Below are 18,062 nucleotides of genomic sequence, written 5' to 3'. Positions count from 1 at the left end.
CTTAAAACCTGAAAACTCTTCGTAGCTCCTTCACTGGGAGCTTTTAAATCTAAGTTCAAAGATGACAACTCGAATACCTTCATATGCCAGCACATGATATGTGAATTTATTTAACCTAGTACTTAGTAGGGACAAAACTGGGTTACTGGCGAACCTAGGGGATTTTTCCCCCAATAAGTATTTAAAAATACAACCTAGAAACTATATTAACAACGACCTAATATATAGGGCAGGCAAAGATCTATTTAACTCCTGAGAAAGGTGAATGAGTTTAGGGGTAACTATCTGGTCACATGACCAAAAAAAAGTCTTGAAGTTAAATTTACAGAAGGTTTAAAGTGATGTGTGTATAGTTCAAGACAGGAAGGTCTGTCTGACCATGTATCATCTCTCCTGCCAGTAAGTGGATAGACAGAAGAGGGAATGGGGGTTCAGTGCACACTTAGCCGCAGCATCCCCCTCGCTCCGACTACCTGGAGGAGGTGAGAGTGAACCAGGCTATTAAGGACAGACAACTGGGAAACCGATGAACGGCGATCGAGGATCCGCGACCGGCAGGCTGGGAGCTAACGCTCCACATCGACTCCACACTGTAGGCCAAGCCTGAGGCCTGCGGCCGCTCACCACCCACGACCGCCCATTACCGAGACCCCCTTGCCCAGAGCAAGCAGGCTGGAAACGTCCTAGGTGCGGGGCGCATGCGCACGGCTCCAAACCGCACGCCCGGGCCCCGGCCCAACCCTCGGCGAGCTCCTTGCCACGGACTACGCCAGGCCCCACGCCGCCTCCCGCGGAGCAGGGTTTCGCAAAGCCTCCTTCGCGGGCGCCGCCCCCAAGCTCTGGACGCCGGCATCACCTGGGTCGACCTTCGGGTTCGCACCTCTTGATGTGGGGACCTGGAACCCCCTCTTCTAACCTCGGCGCCACCGGCGTCCTCAGAACTTGCTTCAATTTAAGCTCAGCGCCTTCCTGGTTCCAGCACCAGGCAGCGTCAGCCGAGCTGTCGAGTGCGTCGATGCAGGCTGCTAGGCCATTAGGAAAGCCGAGCGAGTGGATTGTCATGCCGCCAATTTTTTGTTTAATGTTTGTTTTGCGTGTTTGCATAATTGGATTTTCTTATTCCCCAAAAGCAATAAAGGTGGTACTATGGGATGTTACTGCCTTAGTATTCGCCGTTATCGTCACAGATAATCAGCAAGCATCTACATCGTGAGAAGTTATGTTTAAGACATCCGCGCAGAGCAAAATTGGTTAGTTCCTGTTGAGCGAGGTGGAAATTTGCCCAACAATAATAAATCATGGGAGTGTGTCTGCATAGAGTCGTGTGTGATTAAATTGTAATGATTTATTTGCAAAAATACATTAAAATCGGGTTTTTTTTTTTCTGCCATGAAGGTGAAGGCATTCAAGGATTGCACGCAATTAGTTTCTCATATTAAAGTAACTGTTGGATAGCGGGAAGAAATCTGCCCGATGCGAGAAGTTTTCTCTATATGAAAAAGCAAATGAGTAGATTTATTTTTTTAAAAAAGTCTACAACCAAAATTAAAGAAGCGTGACATCTTCTGTTACATACAATATTTTTCTTGTATCACTTTTCTTTCATGACTTAGTATAAGAAAACAAAGCTAAGGAGATATATAAAATATTAACTTGGACTCAGGGCGACTGTTAGCTAGATACCAAGGTACAGATACCCACAGACATTTGAGATGGAAATCACCTCCACTTTATATCTATTCCTGGGAAATAGCTGGACCTTAACTAGCCAGTTTGGAGGGATCATTTTAACCATTTTAAAATGTAGCTGCAACACTACATGTTTGTTTTAAATAATTCAAAAGCTGGGAGAACTCTTGAGGGTCCTGATTTTTTTTATATCTGTCCGCAGGCTGTCACCAGAGCTTTAAAGTTAATGCTCCTTTCAAAACTTTGACAAAGTAAATAATAAATAAATAAATAAATAAATAAATGCTTTGAAATGTCTCATCTCATGAAAATATTTGCTATTTAGTGAAACATTACACTTCATAGCTTTCATTAATATGATTTCCAAACTTTTGACTTCTTAAAACTGAAACTTCCTAAATAGTTCCTAAAGGGAGAACTATTGGAGATGGGGAAAGGGAAAGGGGTAAAGGGATATAAAAGGCTAACAGAAGAGGTATATGTTTTCATATGTGGAAAATCCATAATGAAACGTATACAATTATACTCTAATAAAATTTTTAAATTAAACTTCCATTACACACGTAGGACTTCCTAGCCAGACACTGGAGATTTATCATTGCTCCATCTACCATCCCTATAGTTAAAATGAGTCAAGACGATGAAATAATAGGGAAATCTGTTGGTTCGAATTCCACAGTAGTCATGCCTGAGCCTTCTCTGACTACCTTTAAAGTGTCATCTTTTCCCCTAGCACAGGAGATGGTGGAAGAGTTTGTATTTAAGTCATGTACTTAAAAGGATAAAGAAGTATCTGGAGGGTCTCCTGATCCCTTATCAGGCTTTTAGCAGGGGTTATTTGGGAGGTGTTTATGATTATGTTTTTCATTATTCAGATTGAAAGCCACTGGAACACCATATCAACTTAGGATCCTATTACTAAATAGTCTTTTAAAAACACTTTCACAAAAGAGTAAAATTTCGTGATTATTCTCCCAGAATTACAGTGTTACAGATAGCAGACAATGTGACACTGTTCCCAAAATCATAGAAATTAGAAAGTGTTAAGTTTCTGAGTCCTGTGAAATAACGAAAGCAAGAGTTCCTGTACTTGGACAATACCTAAATGCCGTTGAGTGCCATCTCTGTTAATCGTGTAAAGGTACGCTTTTGTCCTAAAAGCAGGGGGGAAAATGTTTTCAGAAGGGAAGATAACAGCCAAGAAAAAGTAAAGCAACATTTTTAATAAGCTTTATTTTCATGTCCTTTAAATGTGCAACACAATCTGAGGAGTATTTGGTATTACATGAAGTTAGAGAAGGTCTTAAATTACACTTAGTCGAGAAACCATTATGTGCCACAATTTTGTGCTCTCTTAACCAATGTTCCAGGTTGTTTTGATAGAACTTCTGGAATTATTTGCTAAGTGTGCTTTGTTTTTCTAATCAATAAGTAGACGATATACATATTAATGGTCTGTAACTGCTTTCATTTTTACTGAGTACTGGATCCAAAAGAATGAAAACATTACCTTTTAACATCAAACAGAACTCATTAATATTCAGTATACTGAAAATGTCCCTCAAACTCGCACTTCAAGAGGGATATTTATTTATGTATTCAAGTAAATGTAACGTTTCATATGTAAACATTCTTTTGTGCGCATAAACAAGGATTTGCATAGCTACAAATCTCACAGCAAGCCCTGGCTTGGAGGAGACAAACATGTCCCCCACCCCATAGAACAAACAGGTTTTATAAAATAAGTCAAAAATACAATTTTTAAGTTATAAATCAGAGAGAAAGAGAGTTGTTTCCCCCTCCGAAGAGCGAGTCGTTTTTTTTTTTTTCACAGTCCACGGTAAACAAAAATTAGGCGAGCGACAACCAACGTCGGTAATTTTTTTCGCAGAACTCAAAAAGTGATCATCTTTTGTTTTTCAGAATTGGAAAAGCGAACTAGAATGCTCCCCAGGATGCTAAATAATTGAGGACAGGGTGAAGGGAGTTGTTGGGAAAGAGGGAAAGAATCCTTAGACCTTACAGAGAAAAACCGAAATGGAGCTGCGCCGGACCGGCTGTAAGAAAACACCTTAAGACTGAATCTGGCAGGGGACAGCTGCTCAGGAAACAAGTTAAATCGACCAACCCCTTCTAGCGGGATGTGTCTTTATGGGAGTCAGCTTTGACTCCTAGGAGTGAGTAGTAGGGTGAATTACAGGGACTAGCACTCGGTGAGGCTGGCTGCGCGTCGGAAAGATCCTAAAAGGAGGTGAAGCGGTCCGAGGAGCTGCAGAGAAGCCCCACTCGCAGCAGGCTGTGCAGCTGCAGCGGCCTGGAGCAGGAAGGGGTGCAGGAACGGAATACTGGAGTGGTTACGAGGCCTATTAACCGTAGAAAGCCCGATGCTGAGCCAGAGGCCCGGGGTCATCAATGTAGGGTCGAGCAGTTAGGGTGCTCACCCAGAGCGAGGCTGTAGGGTCGGGTACTCTCTGAGGATACCCACTGACTCTGATTGCAATGCACTTGTCAGTTTCCTCTTGGCCCCGCCTCCGAGAAGTCTATCCAGCTCCCCAGTGTTTTACTAAGTCGTGACACCAACGCAAAATCCACGCTTAATTAAATTAATTAGGGATTCTTGTCAATCCTGGATTAATGGCCAAGAGCACCGGCGGCCGAGGCTATCAGAAAACCCGACCGCTGAGGACCTGCCTCCTCTCCCCGCCCCCTCTGGTCCCCTGCTTGCCCTCCCTCTCCTGCCGGGTGGACTCCAGCCTGGATCCTCCATCCTCAATATTCACATTCATATTCATATTCATTCTCTTCTCTTCTCCTCTTCTCTTCTCTTCTCTTCTCTCTCTCTCTCTCTCTCTCTCTCTCTCTCTCTCTCTCTCTCCTCTCTCTCTCTCTCTCACTCCCTCTCCTCCCCACCCCAGGTAGTGGCGCTCCTGCTACCCGTGAAGGGGTTCACTAGGAGTTGCGAGGGGAGGTAATTTACTCAGAACAAGAGGCCCGCCTTTAGGAAGTATAAATAGTGAGACTTCAAGAGCTGCGTCGCTATCAGATCTGAACTCTCCGCAGGAAGAATTGTCAAAGATCTTAACATTGAACACGCGCACTCCGGCAGGGAAGCATCAGTTCTCATTTCCCTCTGGCGGCCCCCGCCCCTTCCCTCCTCCCCCCCTCTCCCCCTTTACCCCCTCCCCCTCCTCCTCCTCCTCCTCCTCCTCCTCCTCCTCCTCCTCCTCCTCCTCCTCCTCCTCCACCTCTTACTTCTTTTTCTCCTTCTACTTCTCCTCTTCTTTCTTCTCCTCTTTTTCTTCTTCCTCCTCCTCCCTCTCCTCCCCCATCCCCCTGCCCCATTGATGTGTTATTATTGGGGGGGCTGGAGCAGTAAAAAAAGAAGGAGGAAAAAAAGAGCGGGGCTCGGCAGGGAGAGCTTGAGCGCGAGGCTGACCGGCAGCGGCAGCGGCCGCGATGGAAGAACTTACGGCGTTCGTCTCCAAGTCTTTTGACCAGAAAGTGAAGGAGAAGAAGGAGGCCATCACGTACCGGGAGGTGCTGGAGAGCGGGCCGCTGCGCGGGGCCAAAGAGCCCGGCTGCGTCGAGCCGGGCCGCGACGACCGCAGCAGCCCGGCAGTCCGGGCGGCCGGCGGAGGCGGCGGCGCGGGAGGAGGCGGAGGCGGAGGCGGAGGAGGCGGAGGAGGTGCTGGAGGAGGAGGAGCAGGCGGAGGAGCTGGAGGAGGGCGCTCTCCCGTCCGGGAGCTGGACATGGGAGCCGCGGAGCGGAGCAGGGAGCCCGGCAGCCCGCGGCTGACGGAGGGTAACGGCCTGCCCCCGGCCGCGGTTCCCCTTCCCGCCTTCCCCTGTCCTCGGGGCGGGAGAGGACCCGGGACCCGAGCGGGAGGAGGGCGGCATCGCAGAGGGCCCTGGACCCCAGCTTTGGGAGATACAGGGCTAGTAGAGGGGTAGGAGGCCGGACTGTACGGCCGTGGGTGGGGTCCTCGCGTGGGGGAGGGCGTGGGGTTGCGCGCACCCTTCTCTGCCGCTCCGGTTGCACCGAAATGCTTTTTTCGCGAGCGGGAGGATGGGGCCGCTCTGCGGGACGACGAAGTTTGTGTGGCCCGCTGCGAGAAGGGGTGCGGCAGGGGCTCAGTAGGAGGCCGGTTGTAAGGAGCCTGTAGCCCTGAGTTTGCCAGAACCCCTTTGCTAGGCCTAAAGGAGAGAAGGGGAAAGGAGGGGGGAGAAAGAGAAGAGCCACACTATGTTGCCCCTTCTTTAGAGCTGCCTTCAAAACCACTGTAACTCTGCAAAGCCCCTAAATCTCCGGATCTTGGGGACCAAACTTCACATTCTTATTGAACAGTTAAGGTGGAAGCCAGCCAAAGGTCCAGGCCAAGGTGATTCCCTCTCCGTGGAGACATTGAGGAGTGTACGGTGGGGGTGGGGGGTCGACGACGATGACGCTATATACACAATTTCTTTACTGTCTAGAATCGTGCAGTACTTTATAAGAGAGAGAGAGAGAGAGAGAGAGAGAGAGAGAGAGAGAGAGAGAGAGAGAGAGAGAGAGAGAGAGTTGGCGAGGTTGTCTTTGGAGCCAGCAGTGTTAGAAAATGGCTTTATCTAACCGGTGAAGCGTCCATCAACTCAAAGTTAAAAATTAATTTGGCACTCAGGACTGCAGTAACTGGTGTGCTGCCATATTTTTCCAATTAAGAAAATATGTGGCATGCGTAGAATCACAAATTTAAGCAAGCAATTAACTTGTTTATAACACGGTCTGTTCCTGTTTAGGCCATTAAGTGGAAAGTTGGGGGCGAAAGAGACATTATATTAAGTCTATTAATCAACTTGAAATTTGGACTTGTTTCCCTTTGAAGCCCCTAAACTTTGAGGGGAATCTACTCTGTGGGTGACAACAGACAAAGCCGTTTCACCGTCCCATCTGAAGAATATGTGTTCGTGTTTAAATTTTTACTACGACGTTAGCGAGAAGGTTTTCCTATTAAATTGACCCCTAATGTTTGCTGTGGCCTTATTTACTTCCTTCCTGGAAGTCCACAAAATGAACTCCGAGACACAGAAATGTAGGCAACAAATAAGGTTACTGTATAGAAGGCCAAGCTGAGGCGAGATGTGGCGGTTCGCCTTCACCCAGATCAGGGGCCGAGTCCCCCTTCATTTAGAGTGTTGTGTGGTAAAGGGATAAAGGGATAAACCCTTCTAGGTTCTCCGGGACTTGGGCAAGCCAGTTGCTGGGGTTGTTGATTTCCAAGCTCTGGGCAAGTGTTAATTTCTTTGTAGCTTTCAACTTAATTTTTTTAATTTTTGTGGCTCTTTCAACTTAATTTTTCCCCTCTGTGTTGATCCGGATCCTGGGTTGGGAGGAATTGAACACAGCCTCTACTATCTAAACTTAGCTTTGACAGTGGACTTCTATCTCCAAATCATGCAGAGGATGAAGGCTGGGTGGACCTTATATTGATATAGGCCTGACTTTGGCTGTCCTCATCGTTGCCCTTTGACATACATGTATATCATCCCTCGTGTGGCTCTATTTGCTCGCACTGCCAGAGCTCCTGTTTTTTTTTACGTGGAAGGAAAGGACAGCAAAGTAGCAACGGATGTGCGGGGGGAAAATGCATATTTTATTAAACATCCGAGCTGCTGGATGCATGAAAAGGTTTTGAACAGCCAATAGAAACCGAGGAATGTTCTGCTCGAACCTGTTGATCTCAGTGGGTTTAAACCTTTAGGGTCGAGCCTTGGTTTCCATCGGGGAGGGAGAAGGAGAGGACAGATGCAGCGGTGGGTTTTGCTGACCACCAGAGCCTGTCTGATTTGCTGCCTCTACCCTTCTGGCCCAGCGTGGGCGGCCAGTCATCCAGGCCGCCAACATGGCGTGGTTGTCTGTGCCAATTCGACCCGGGTCTGGCAGGGAGCAAAGGGATTGCCTAGTTGCTGATGGAACCATCCGTGGGGTTCTGGTCCGAGCCCTTGGGTGCCTGGGGATGTGGCTTTCGGCGGCGCAGCGCTGTACCAGAATCTCGCTTTCCAGCTGCGACCCTTCAGCGGGCCCAGTTGTTCCTAAATTAGACCAGCAAGTTTGCGGGAGGCAAAGGGCCAGAGACAGCAGAGGCTGGCGGGACAGCGGAACAGCCCTCTGGGGATAGCTGGCGTGCGAGGCCATCGCGTGGCCTTGCCGCGCCCTTTAACCGAGACCGCGCTCTGTGAGAGGCCCGCGCAGCGCTTTTGATTTCCGTGAGTGCGTGGGTCAGTGAGTGCCATAGGGTCAGGAATACATTTGGTGTTGAAGGGAAGAAGGGAAGGGTATAGGTAGTGAGAGGGTAAGCTAAGACCCCAGTTGAGTTGGGAAGCCGCGTGCCCACCTTGTCCCCAGGCAGCCATACAGACCAGACTTTGCGGGTCTCAGAGACCCTATCCTCTCTCCCGGTCTTCATAGGGATCCCCCGCCCCCAGGGGTTAGGAGTCTCTAGCCTTCTGGAAAAATATGGTAATGGAATTGTCTTGCTCTTTTCTTTTTTGTCCGTGTGTGTGTGTGTGTGTGTGTGTGTGTGTGTGTGTGTGTGTGTGTGTGTGTTGCGTGCGTGCGTGCTCCGACACACGTGTGGTCCTTCCGTGGTGCCCTCTTCAGTGTCCCCTGAACTGAAGGATCGCAAAGAGGATGCGAAAGGGATGGAGGACGAAGGCCAGACCAAAATCAAGCAGCGGCGAAGTCGGACCAATTTTACCCTGGAACAACTCAACGAGCTGGAGAGGCTTTTCGATGAGACCCACTATCCAGACGCTTTTATGCGCGAGGAACTGAGCCAGCGACTGGGGCTATCTGAGGCCCGAGTACAGGTACCCCCATTGCAAGGAGGTGGAGGCTGGGTCCGGAGAACCGGAGTGCTACACCTAATGTTTGTAGGCAGCTGCAGGTGTCTGGTGTGAGATGCGAAAGGGAGGGACATCTTTACTAAAGATCTTATTTTCTAAAATGGAGTTTGATCCCGTAGCCCCTTTCACCTCTAAGCCAACATATGTTCGCTGAAAAAGAAAGCCGCGCTGGGCTTGCTCCCAGAGTTTCTATTAACCACACCCCCTCGCCCCTCGCTGTCTTTAATGTGGTTTAATCCTAATGGGCCTACTTTTATAAGCCTTAAAAAAAAATGCCACAGAAAACGTTTTATCTCTGAAGCCTTAAAAGTTACAACGAGTATTATGCTCTCTGGAGTTGGGTTTCGTTGAGGGTCTAGGTTTGCCAAACGGATATACCAATTAGGTTTATAGATGTACAGACTATAAAGAAAATTAGCATCTGTTAAGTGCAAAAATTTACAGTGTTCTGCTAGGGGATCGGTCTCTAACTGAGCGAGAAACAGAGGGCACAGAATGTGTTTGCCCACCCTTTGTTCCTTAACCAAGGCAAAGAACCTGGACCCACGAAAGCTCTATTTTAAAATAACATACACATCTTATTATTGATGTTTGCAAAGCTTGGCCTTCAGAATATCACATGAAGTCAGAACTGCAGCTTTTTTCATTATTGGCTGTTTAAGTGAATGTAAAACCAAAAAAAGAGGGAAAAGTGGGGTTGAGGATAATCTAAAGGGGGAATTATAAACACGCATACATATCCTTCCAGCTTTATGGGGAACAAATTTAAACGTTTCAGATTGTATTTCCGCTCAAATAATAAAATTGGGAGAAAATGATGGTCATTATTTGTTTGAACACATGGAGCAGTTTTAGACTAGAACATCTGCAGCTGTTACAAAGTATCCCTGTAACAGATACTCCCCGGGTCTCTGGGCGGAGAGACCACCATCTGTAAGGAACTATGCACAATTCTTATGGGGCTTCCCCGCATCTTGTAATAGGATCAGGGGGAAAAAACAGAGCAGTAACGTGGACAGAGAAAAAAATAATAATAGGCCGCCTTGGTCATCACGACGTCAATCCTAGCGCCTTCCTTTTTAAAGCCCGTTCTGCTGTGCAGCCTGCGCTGAGCTCTCTAGAGACTCGGCAACCCCTTAAAACCCCGGTAATTATTGCAGCCGTGAGTAATAGTATCTCCATCCCAACTCTTCTAGGGAGGGGGGGGAAGAGTCAAGAAGCCTCAGGCCATGTGAGTCACACAAAGGATGCCACCCTGGCATGAAATCCATCCTTCTATTATACTCAATATCAGGAGAATTTTTGAAGATTTACATTGACTGTGGCACTTGATTCCAAAAACTTACCAGAAAAGGCTCTGAAGCACTATTTTCCTTTTATGTTTTTTAAACATTAATTTGTGAATCAATCAATATGCTGTATTGTTGGAACTGTATTATTGGAGGCTTATTTGAATTTAAAAAAATCTGTCACACTGACTTGAAAAGTTGGCAAGTTATTTAAGAAGATCATATCTAGTGTCCAGGGATTACTTGATACCTCTCCTTTTTGTGGCACACTCTTTTTTTTTTTTAAATGAAGTTTATTACTGCTCTTTTTTTCTCCTTATACTTATACTCCTTATAGGAGCTATTTTCTGGAATCTTTCCTACTGTCCCAAATAGTGGCTTTTTCTATAGGAGCAAATTAGATTATCATGATAATGACACAATTATTCTGCCACTGTGTTACACTCTGCTGCACAGAGGGACAGAGAAATTCTAAACTTCTTTGTAGTAAGGCTTTTATGACACTAATTACCACCCCCATGTCCCTCCCCCCACCAAAATAAGAGTCATTATTTGCTTTACTGTTTGGTTTTCCTTCAAGATGAAGCTAATTAATATTACAGGCTATTACTGAGTCCATTCTTCTTGGGTCTTAACTGGGTAAACATTTAAACCCATTATCACATTGGTGTCAGGTACCAGGGAGTGTTTTGGACCCCTGGGACTCTGTAATGTGGAAAGATGAAACCGGAACTAGTAGTAATTTATCAAGGAACAATTTATCTTATAAAGAGTCTAGGAAATCTTTCTATCTTGCACTTAATCTAGGCTGATTTGTATAATTTAACATTTGCTTTTTATTTCCCAATACTTTCCTAAACACTTTCCCCATTACACTACTATCATTTAAGATGTTTTGAAATATCACATTTTATGTCTTTCTTCCCCTCAAATTTTAGGTTTGGTTTCAAAATCGAAGAGCTAAGTGTAGAAAACAGGAAAATCAACTTCATAAAGGTATATCTCATAATTCATTTTATCATTAAGTACCAGTGGGGCTTGAGTATTGCTCTAAGCCAAAGAACATCCTAAGGATGATGATGGGACTTGATTTAAGAACAATTTCTCGTTAGTTAATGAGAGTTCTGCTACTTAGAAGCAAACTACGACTTACTTTAATTATCACAGTAACTTAGAAAAAGGACAGTCCAGAAATGATTTGCCACCAATTGGCACCTTGGAAAATTATTTCAGAAATGTTTACCTCACATCTTGTGTTTCATCTCCTGTTTTTGTTTCTTATGTTTGCTTTTATAGGTGTCCTTATAGGGGCTGCTAGCCAGTTTGAAGCTTGTAGAGTTGCACCCTATGTCAACGTAGGTGCTTTAAGGATGCCATTTCAGCAGGCAAGTACAACCTAGCTTCAAGCCTTTTTCTAAGTGTAAAAGGTCTGGATGTTTGTTTGGACTGCTGAACAGACCCTGTTTCTGAGCCTCAATTGTTCATTCAGTTGAAGAACCAATTTCAAGACTATATAGTGGACCCAGTCCCCTTTAAAAACCTATACAGTGTCATGGCCTTGAATACTTAGTCTTTTCTGTCTTCATAGGAACCCTCAAAGGAGCCTGAAGGGAGAAACCTGTCCTTTAAAAAAATGCATTTACGATTGCACCTGGGGATAGGAAGAAACAGCCTTTGATTGGAATTTTATCAAATCAAATACAGAGGCTGGTCCAAGGGTGTTTTTAAAGCAATCCTCTAAATACTCTTCCTAGTTATTTTTTTATCCCTTAGTCACATTAAATGACTCTAGCAGAAGAAAAATAAATGCAACTATTCCCAAATCAAACTTATTTTTCAAAAGCTGTCCTTGGAAAGAAAGAAAGAAAGAAAGAAAGAAAGAAAGATAGAAAGAGAGGAAGGAAGGAAGGAAGGAAGAAAGGAAAGAAGGAAGAGGTTTCAACTCTGATGAAGAGGAAAGACTTGGTCTTCTTAGGGCTTGCTGCCCTACCACAGCAATCCATTTCTGAGCCACCAAAAAAAAAAAAAAAAAAAAAAAAAAAAAAAAAAAAAAGAAAAAATCTTTAGAATAACTTTTTAAAAGGAAAGCCTGCAGCAATATTGTAATTCTGGGGAATCCCAGTGTTCCAAACTCCTCAATCTCTAAGCTGGAGGGGAAAAAAAATCTTTCCTGGAAACTATCTGACCTTCCCCATCTTCAGCAGGCATCCTGCTCTCCAAGGCTGTAATGCCATAGATGAGCTCTCAGTCACCAGTACCCTGGACTGGGGAGACTCCAGGTGATTCTCATCTATTGAGAATTAAAGTTAGAGAGAGACTAGGTCCCTCTTGGATCTTGTTGGAAAGGAATTTGAAATGAGGATAGCTGGAGAGAGAGAGAGAGAGAGAGAGAGAGAGAGAGAGAGAGAGAGAGAGAGAGCCAGAACTTATTAGGAAAGTGGTCAAACTTAAGAAGGTAGTGCTCTACAAGCACCTAGAAGGTTGTTAGAAACCTATTCTGAGTCTCAGCAAACTAGACCTGCTGACTCAGAGTCTGTATTTAAACACGAACCTCAGGTGATTCCCACGACAGGAAAAGTTAAAACCTGTAGGTCCAATAGCTTTCCTAAATGACATGAAAAAGTTATGCATTTTGTTTCAGTAGTGTGTCCAGGAGTATGTGACAAAGACAGGGGAGGCTTAACAGTCCTTAACCCCAGCCTCTGCAAGATGCTATTGCTATTTTGAGGTGGGTGATCCATGGGGGCTACATCAAGGTCACCCATTCACCTACGCACTTCCCGAAGGGGTCCCCACATTTCTGCAGTCAGGGACTAGAAACCTGAGGGAACAAGCTCATCATGGACCTGGGAGTAGAGTTGGGACACTAGAGTTATTAATGCGGTGTCCCAGATTTAGCAGAAAGCCTATAACGTCCTTCTCCAAACAGATACTTTGCAAAATGTTGCTTCCCTGTCGCGCACCCCAATTCGCCCCATAGCCAAGCTGGACGCCTTTAATGTTCTGTTTCTATTCTGTTGTCACCCTAGGATAGTCATTGCAACGTGACGCCCTTGTCCTTTCAGGTTCAGGCGCAGCTGCAGCTGGACAGCGCCGTGGCGCACGCGCACCACCACCTGCATCCGCACCTGGCCGCGCACGCGCCTTACATGATGTTCCCGGCACCGCCCTTCGGACTGCCGCTGGCCACGCTGGCCGCGGACTCGGCCTCCGCCGCCTCGGTGGTGGCTGCCGCCGCCGCCGCCAAGACCACCAGCAAGAACTCCAGCATCGCGGATCTCAGACTGAAAGCTAAAAAGCACGCGGCCGCCCTGGGTCTGTGACGCCGGCGCCAGCGCCACGGTCGGTGGAGCCTTCTATGCGGCGCGACCCCGCACGCTCTCCGCGACCGGCTGCTTCTCCCGCACCCGCTTCGGACCGACTAAGCCTGTCCCTTCCCCGCTGACTGCCGCCTTTTCTTTCTGCACCCTGGATCCCTAGGGCGGGACTCTGCGCTGGACCCGGGATCCCACGAGGACCACCAGCCCGGAGCTCCTGCCCACCCGCCCTTGGGACTAAAATTCGGCTTTGTAGGAGCGGGTTTGGGGAAGTCTGGATAGAGACTGGACAAAGGAGTGTGGCAACAGTGACCACAGCTGCGGCGACGGACTCGTTCATAGGAATAAAATCTTGCTAACAACAAATGAGCAAAAACAAAAAAGGATAGAGAACAAACTAAAAAAAGAAAATGAGAAAGGGGGCTTGTTTCTTATTGCTATTTGGCTGGAATTAGAGAGAGAACGACGAAGCAAAACAATTCTTAAAATTATTTTGTACATAAAAATACGGAAAAATAACCTGGATGAATCTTGAGAGAAAGGGGGGAGGGATTTACCAACTAAAATGTATGTTTTTTTAAAAATGGTCCAAGGAAACAAAACAGAAGGAAGAGGTATACTTATTTAAAGAATTAAGATGAAAAAAAAAAAGCGCAGCTGGGAAGTTCACAGGTTTTGAAGCTGACCTTTTTCTGCGAAGTTCACTTTAATACGAGACATTTGATAAGAGAGGCGGGCCTCCTTTTACGTTGAATCTGATGCTTTGAGTTTTAAAACACCATGTTTGGAAGAGCAAGAAGAGGGAAGACAGTGTGGAAACGAGGAGGGAAAAAAGGACGTTCATACAAAAAAAAAAAAAAGCGATACCACAGACAATGATTCTTCTGAGAAATTATTAAGGCAGAACTGTCCAGACTGCTGACAGTAAATTCTGGTTTGCATGTTACTTGTATTCCATTGATGGTGTCCCCTCCCCTCCCACTCTCACGTGCACTCACTACACTTTCATTCTCCGTATGAAAAGCGTCTGGAAATTGATGTGAATCCATATATAATTTGTCCGGCCCTTGATCCCAAGGGGCAAAGGAAAAAAAAAGTCGTAAGGGAGTAAAATACACTCTGAGTCTTCCAAGAAGATGGAGGCTGTTAGAAAATATGGGCAAAGAAAAGAGACGAGCAAATGAAGTCACGAAGGTATACAGCCGCGCATCGTGATAGGCGCTTGATCTGTTTAGTCCCTTTCCGTGAATTCCCTCTTGCTAGTTTAAGTCCTATTTGAGGACAACGCTTTATTCCCACCTCCCTCTCTATCCCGAAAATTCACCTTAAACGACACCCAACTAGGTACAGACACTAGGTTTGTGTATAATATGTTGATAAACACGAACAAAGTTTATTTTGGCTATAATGTGTGAACTGATGGTTGACTTTCAACATTTGCATTTTATCTCACAAAGGTGTATCTATTCAAGTAATTTTTGGTTTTGTTTCAATTCATGTAGCTATTTAAACAGGGATACCTTGGGCTAAGCAACCTGTAGCCCCAATTCTCTAGCAAGTCTCTTTAGGAACCCCCCTTTAATTTACATGAAAGAGGAAAAGCTCTTCTTACTGAACTTTGGTATGCGTTTGAGCTTTGTAACTATTTGTTCTCCATGAAAACAAAATTATTTATATTTGCCATATTTTTTCTAGTGTATTAAGTTATTTTAAACAAAAGAAGATGCTGTTATGACGTGTTGTCAGTACAAAATGTTTCTGCTCCACTTCTGTTAGACCTTTTAAATAAGTGCCAAGTTATTAACCTAAGACACTTTGCGATCAATTGAATGAAAATAGTATTGTTTCATTTGATGGGGTGCGCGTCATCTTTGTTCTTGTTACTATTAAAATATCCGGGATACTCTTTCCTTTTTCCTTTTTGGTGATATATTCATATATTCTCTCTCATATTCTCTCTCCCATATTCATATTCTCTCTCTCTCTCTCTCTCTCTCTCTCTCTCTCTCTCTCTCCCCCCTGCTCCCCCCCCCACGCTGCACTGCTCTTAAGTGAAAGTAGCCAAGGAACCCAGAAAAAGGTGGCCCTGTGGATCCCTAGCACTGAGCGCATCTCCTCCCACTTCACATTTAAATACCTACTGTGGAGCCCAGATTATGCTAAACCAACAAAAAAGAACAGATTAGGAAAACAACAAAGACCAGAATCCCCTGCCTAAGACATTTCTCCTTCATTTTGCTATACTTTCATCCTTAAAGTTTGTTCGGGTCATTTTGGGAGAAAGAAAATAATGGTCACGCAGCGGCCTCCGGGCTTGTTATATATGGTATTATCAACAATCGATCGCAGATCACATAACTTCCTGGAGCTGCTGGTCTGGAAGTAGACTCAGGGCAGGAGACGCGTTAGGAAACAAAGCACCCCCACCCCTTTCTCAGTCCTGTTTGGCGTCAATCTCCCTCATCCAAACTCTCAGCGAGCTTGAAGATGGGTTCCTGCCCTGCCAATCTGTGTGTGTTAAGAGGGTTGGGTGGGTGAGGGGGACATGGGGGTGGAGGTATGTGCGCGCGCACGCGCGCGCACTATGAAGACCTGGAGACCCAGTTCCAAACAAGCCTGAGTCTGGAATGTTCTTTCTAGCACCTGCCCAGACTCAAGAAGAGAAGCCTCCTGTGGAGGTCCCTTAGCCACCCCTAAGGTCCCGAGCTGGCAGATATAGTGACCCCTGCGGAGCCCGCAGCGCGCTCTGCTTTCCTCTGGGACTCAATTCCCCTTTGTAGCTGATCCTCAGACTAGAGGTGGGGCAAGAAGTTGGTTTGTCCCTTGGCTACCAGAAACGGGGAGCAGGAGCCTGTCTTGTCCTTCCAGCCCAGCCTTTGGCTTTCTTGGTTGGTGAAGTCGCTGTTGGCTATAGAGTAGTCCTGCTCGTCTGCCCGGCCCGGGAGAGGTCCCGGCGGCCCCGGAAAGGTCTTGGTGTGTCCTCCGGACCTGGCTCCGAATCTTCAGGGTCTAAGTGACAGTTTTAAACTCAGATCAAGGCAGGTTTCATCACTTTCAAGACACCCCCACCCCCAAAGGGAAAGCGGAGGTCTCACGAGGAGAACGTTGAGTCAGGGAAGCGGCATGGGACCTAGTGCCCACTTATGGCTCTTCAAGGTATCCTGGGCGAAGTCCCAGGTCAAAGGCAGTGGCACGTCCTTGCCCGCTGGGAGCTGGGTAGCATCAACGCCCATGTAGCCGGCCTACCACGACTGCTGAGGTCCAGGGAGCGAGAGGAAAGCTAGGTCTAGTGAGAAAGGCCAAGGGTTCTTGGTCGGGTCAGAGATACCAAGCCACCACTTCCTCTTCCTACAGGCGCAGTAGGATACAGGCGGATGGATCACCCTAAGTGTCTGGGGTCCGAGCCTTTGATCCAGGCTCTCTAGGACACTTTCCCAGAACTTTGCCGCCCAAACTGTTGGGCAGACGACTGTGTGAGCCAAATCCATACCCCGCGTTTTCGGAACCACTCCCCCAGAAGGGGTTTGAGGATGTGTTGTCCAAAATACTGTAATTGACTTCCCAACCTTAATCTTGGAATGCAAACCTTTCCTTAGTTAGAAAATCTACATTGGGGGGTGGGGGGGTGGGCGGAGCTGAGTCAAAGTGGTTTACTCAAGGCAAGATTACTAATAAGGACTCCTTGGTCTGGGAATCACAGTTTATTAAAAAAAATTCAGAATTGAACTGATACACATCTATTTTGGACATCCCCTCCCCCCAGGATTGTAACTTTTAGATCTTCAGATGGTAATACTTTATTATAATCTAATGCTCAAATTTTGGAACTATTTTGATTTCTGAAAAATGCCTTTTTGGCTTCAAGAACATGGGATCCTGGGATTTTTTTTCTTCACAAATCAGTTTACATCATAAATTGCAAACATTTGCAATAAGATCTCAAGATTGTTTATTTTACATAACCTCAAGCACTTGACTATGTTAAACATCAGTACAGAGAGCCTGTGAAATCAGTTTAATGTGTGTCAGGGAATTAAAGGGTCACGCCTTTTCATCACAAAACAAAGCATGTAAGACTGTTTTGATTGTCAGGCTCCCAAATTTTAAAGTCTTACAATTGGCTATTAATTTTAGAGTCATTCTGTACAAAACTAATTACGAAAGTCATATACTGCTTTAATTAAGTGTTTCTGGGCAGAAGAAAATGATGTTCTACATGGGGAAGTAGATGATTGTTTTAAACATTATATTATTTTTAGTCCAAACACAAATAAAAGCCTGCAAATTCTAATGTGGGGAGAAAGGCCTAAAATGGTTTCTTAATGTGCCATTAGAACAGTTAGTCAAATGGCGTTAAAGCACCATCTCCAACCCAGAAATAACAAATATGTCATTCTAACGAGAGTGTTAACTTATGGATAATTTATTCAGGTAGTTTTTACATTTCACATGGAAAGTCTTATTACGACCTGCCTGACTGCTGTGATGCTTGTTTTTCAAAATCTAATTTATATAGGCTTGGGATATACATAATTCATGACTCCTGTTGATATATGTATACACACTTTGAATTTTAAGTCTTTACAATATGTTTGATTGTTTGCTAGCATGTTTTTAAGACAATTGAAATAAAAGCATATAAACATAAAATGTGTTAAACATTATATTGAAAGCAAGTGCTTGTACTGTGCCTGAAGAAAAGTTAGTCCGAAATGAAGGGGAAAAAAATTAGATAATTTGAAAGCTCAGGTATACAGATATAGAGTGAACACAGAAATATATCAGATTGGATATTCTTATGTAAGAACATGGAAATCTGTACGACTTTCAGATGTGAGCATACACTTCTGATGTCTAGGCAATCTGCTCTTGTCCATAATTCCTG

General features: G+C 45.4%; 2 protein-coding genes across 6 annotated transcripts in view; one reads left to right on the top strand and one right to left on the bottom strand.

Moving 5' to 3' along the window:
- The window catches only part of Rsrc1 (arginine and serine rich coiled-coil 1), a 405,987-nt gene extending 400,675 nt beyond the window's left edge, over positions 1–5,312 (bottom strand). The window contains exon 1 of one of the 4 annotated variants that reach the window (NM_001014172.2): positions 5,160–5,312. The gene's annotated coding sequence lies outside the window, so the exon portion shown is untranslated. Of the gene's footprint in view, positions 1–856; positions 1,002–5,159 lie in introns of those variants that run through there. The other 3 variants (XM_063282107.1, XM_063282106.1, XM_039102629.2) reach the window with 3 other exon arrangements.
- Shox2 (SHOX homeobox 2) lies at positions 4,580–17,827 on the top strand. Of its 2 annotated transcripts, none has more exons than XM_039101799.2 (5): positions 4,580–5,491; positions 8,327–8,535; positions 10,799–10,856; positions 11,157–11,245; positions 12,926–17,827. In XM_039101799.2, exons 1-5 carry the CDS (start codon positions 5,146–5,148, stop codon positions 13,181–13,183), a joined length of 960 nt encoding a protein of 319 aa, XP_038957727.1. In that variant the 5' UTR covers positions 4,580–5,145; the 3' UTR covers positions 13,184–17,827. The 2 variants fall into 2 exon arrangements, with proteins under 2 accessions (XP_038957727.1, NP_037160.2); NM_013028.2 differs by having other exon boundaries at positions 4,990–5,491; positions 12,890–14,580.
- The last annotated feature ends 235 nt before the right edge of the window (positions 17,828–18,062 follow it).

Source organism: Rattus norvegicus, chromosome 2, assembly GCF_036323735.1.
Source record: "Rattus norvegicus strain BN/NHsdMcwi chromosome 2, GRCr8, whole genome shotgun sequence".
Lineage (NCBI taxonomy): Eukaryota > Metazoa > Chordata > Mammalia > Rodentia > Muridae > Rattus > Rattus norvegicus.
Note: the sequence above shows the minus strand (reverse complement) of the source record. Positions and strands in the feature narration are given on the sequence as shown.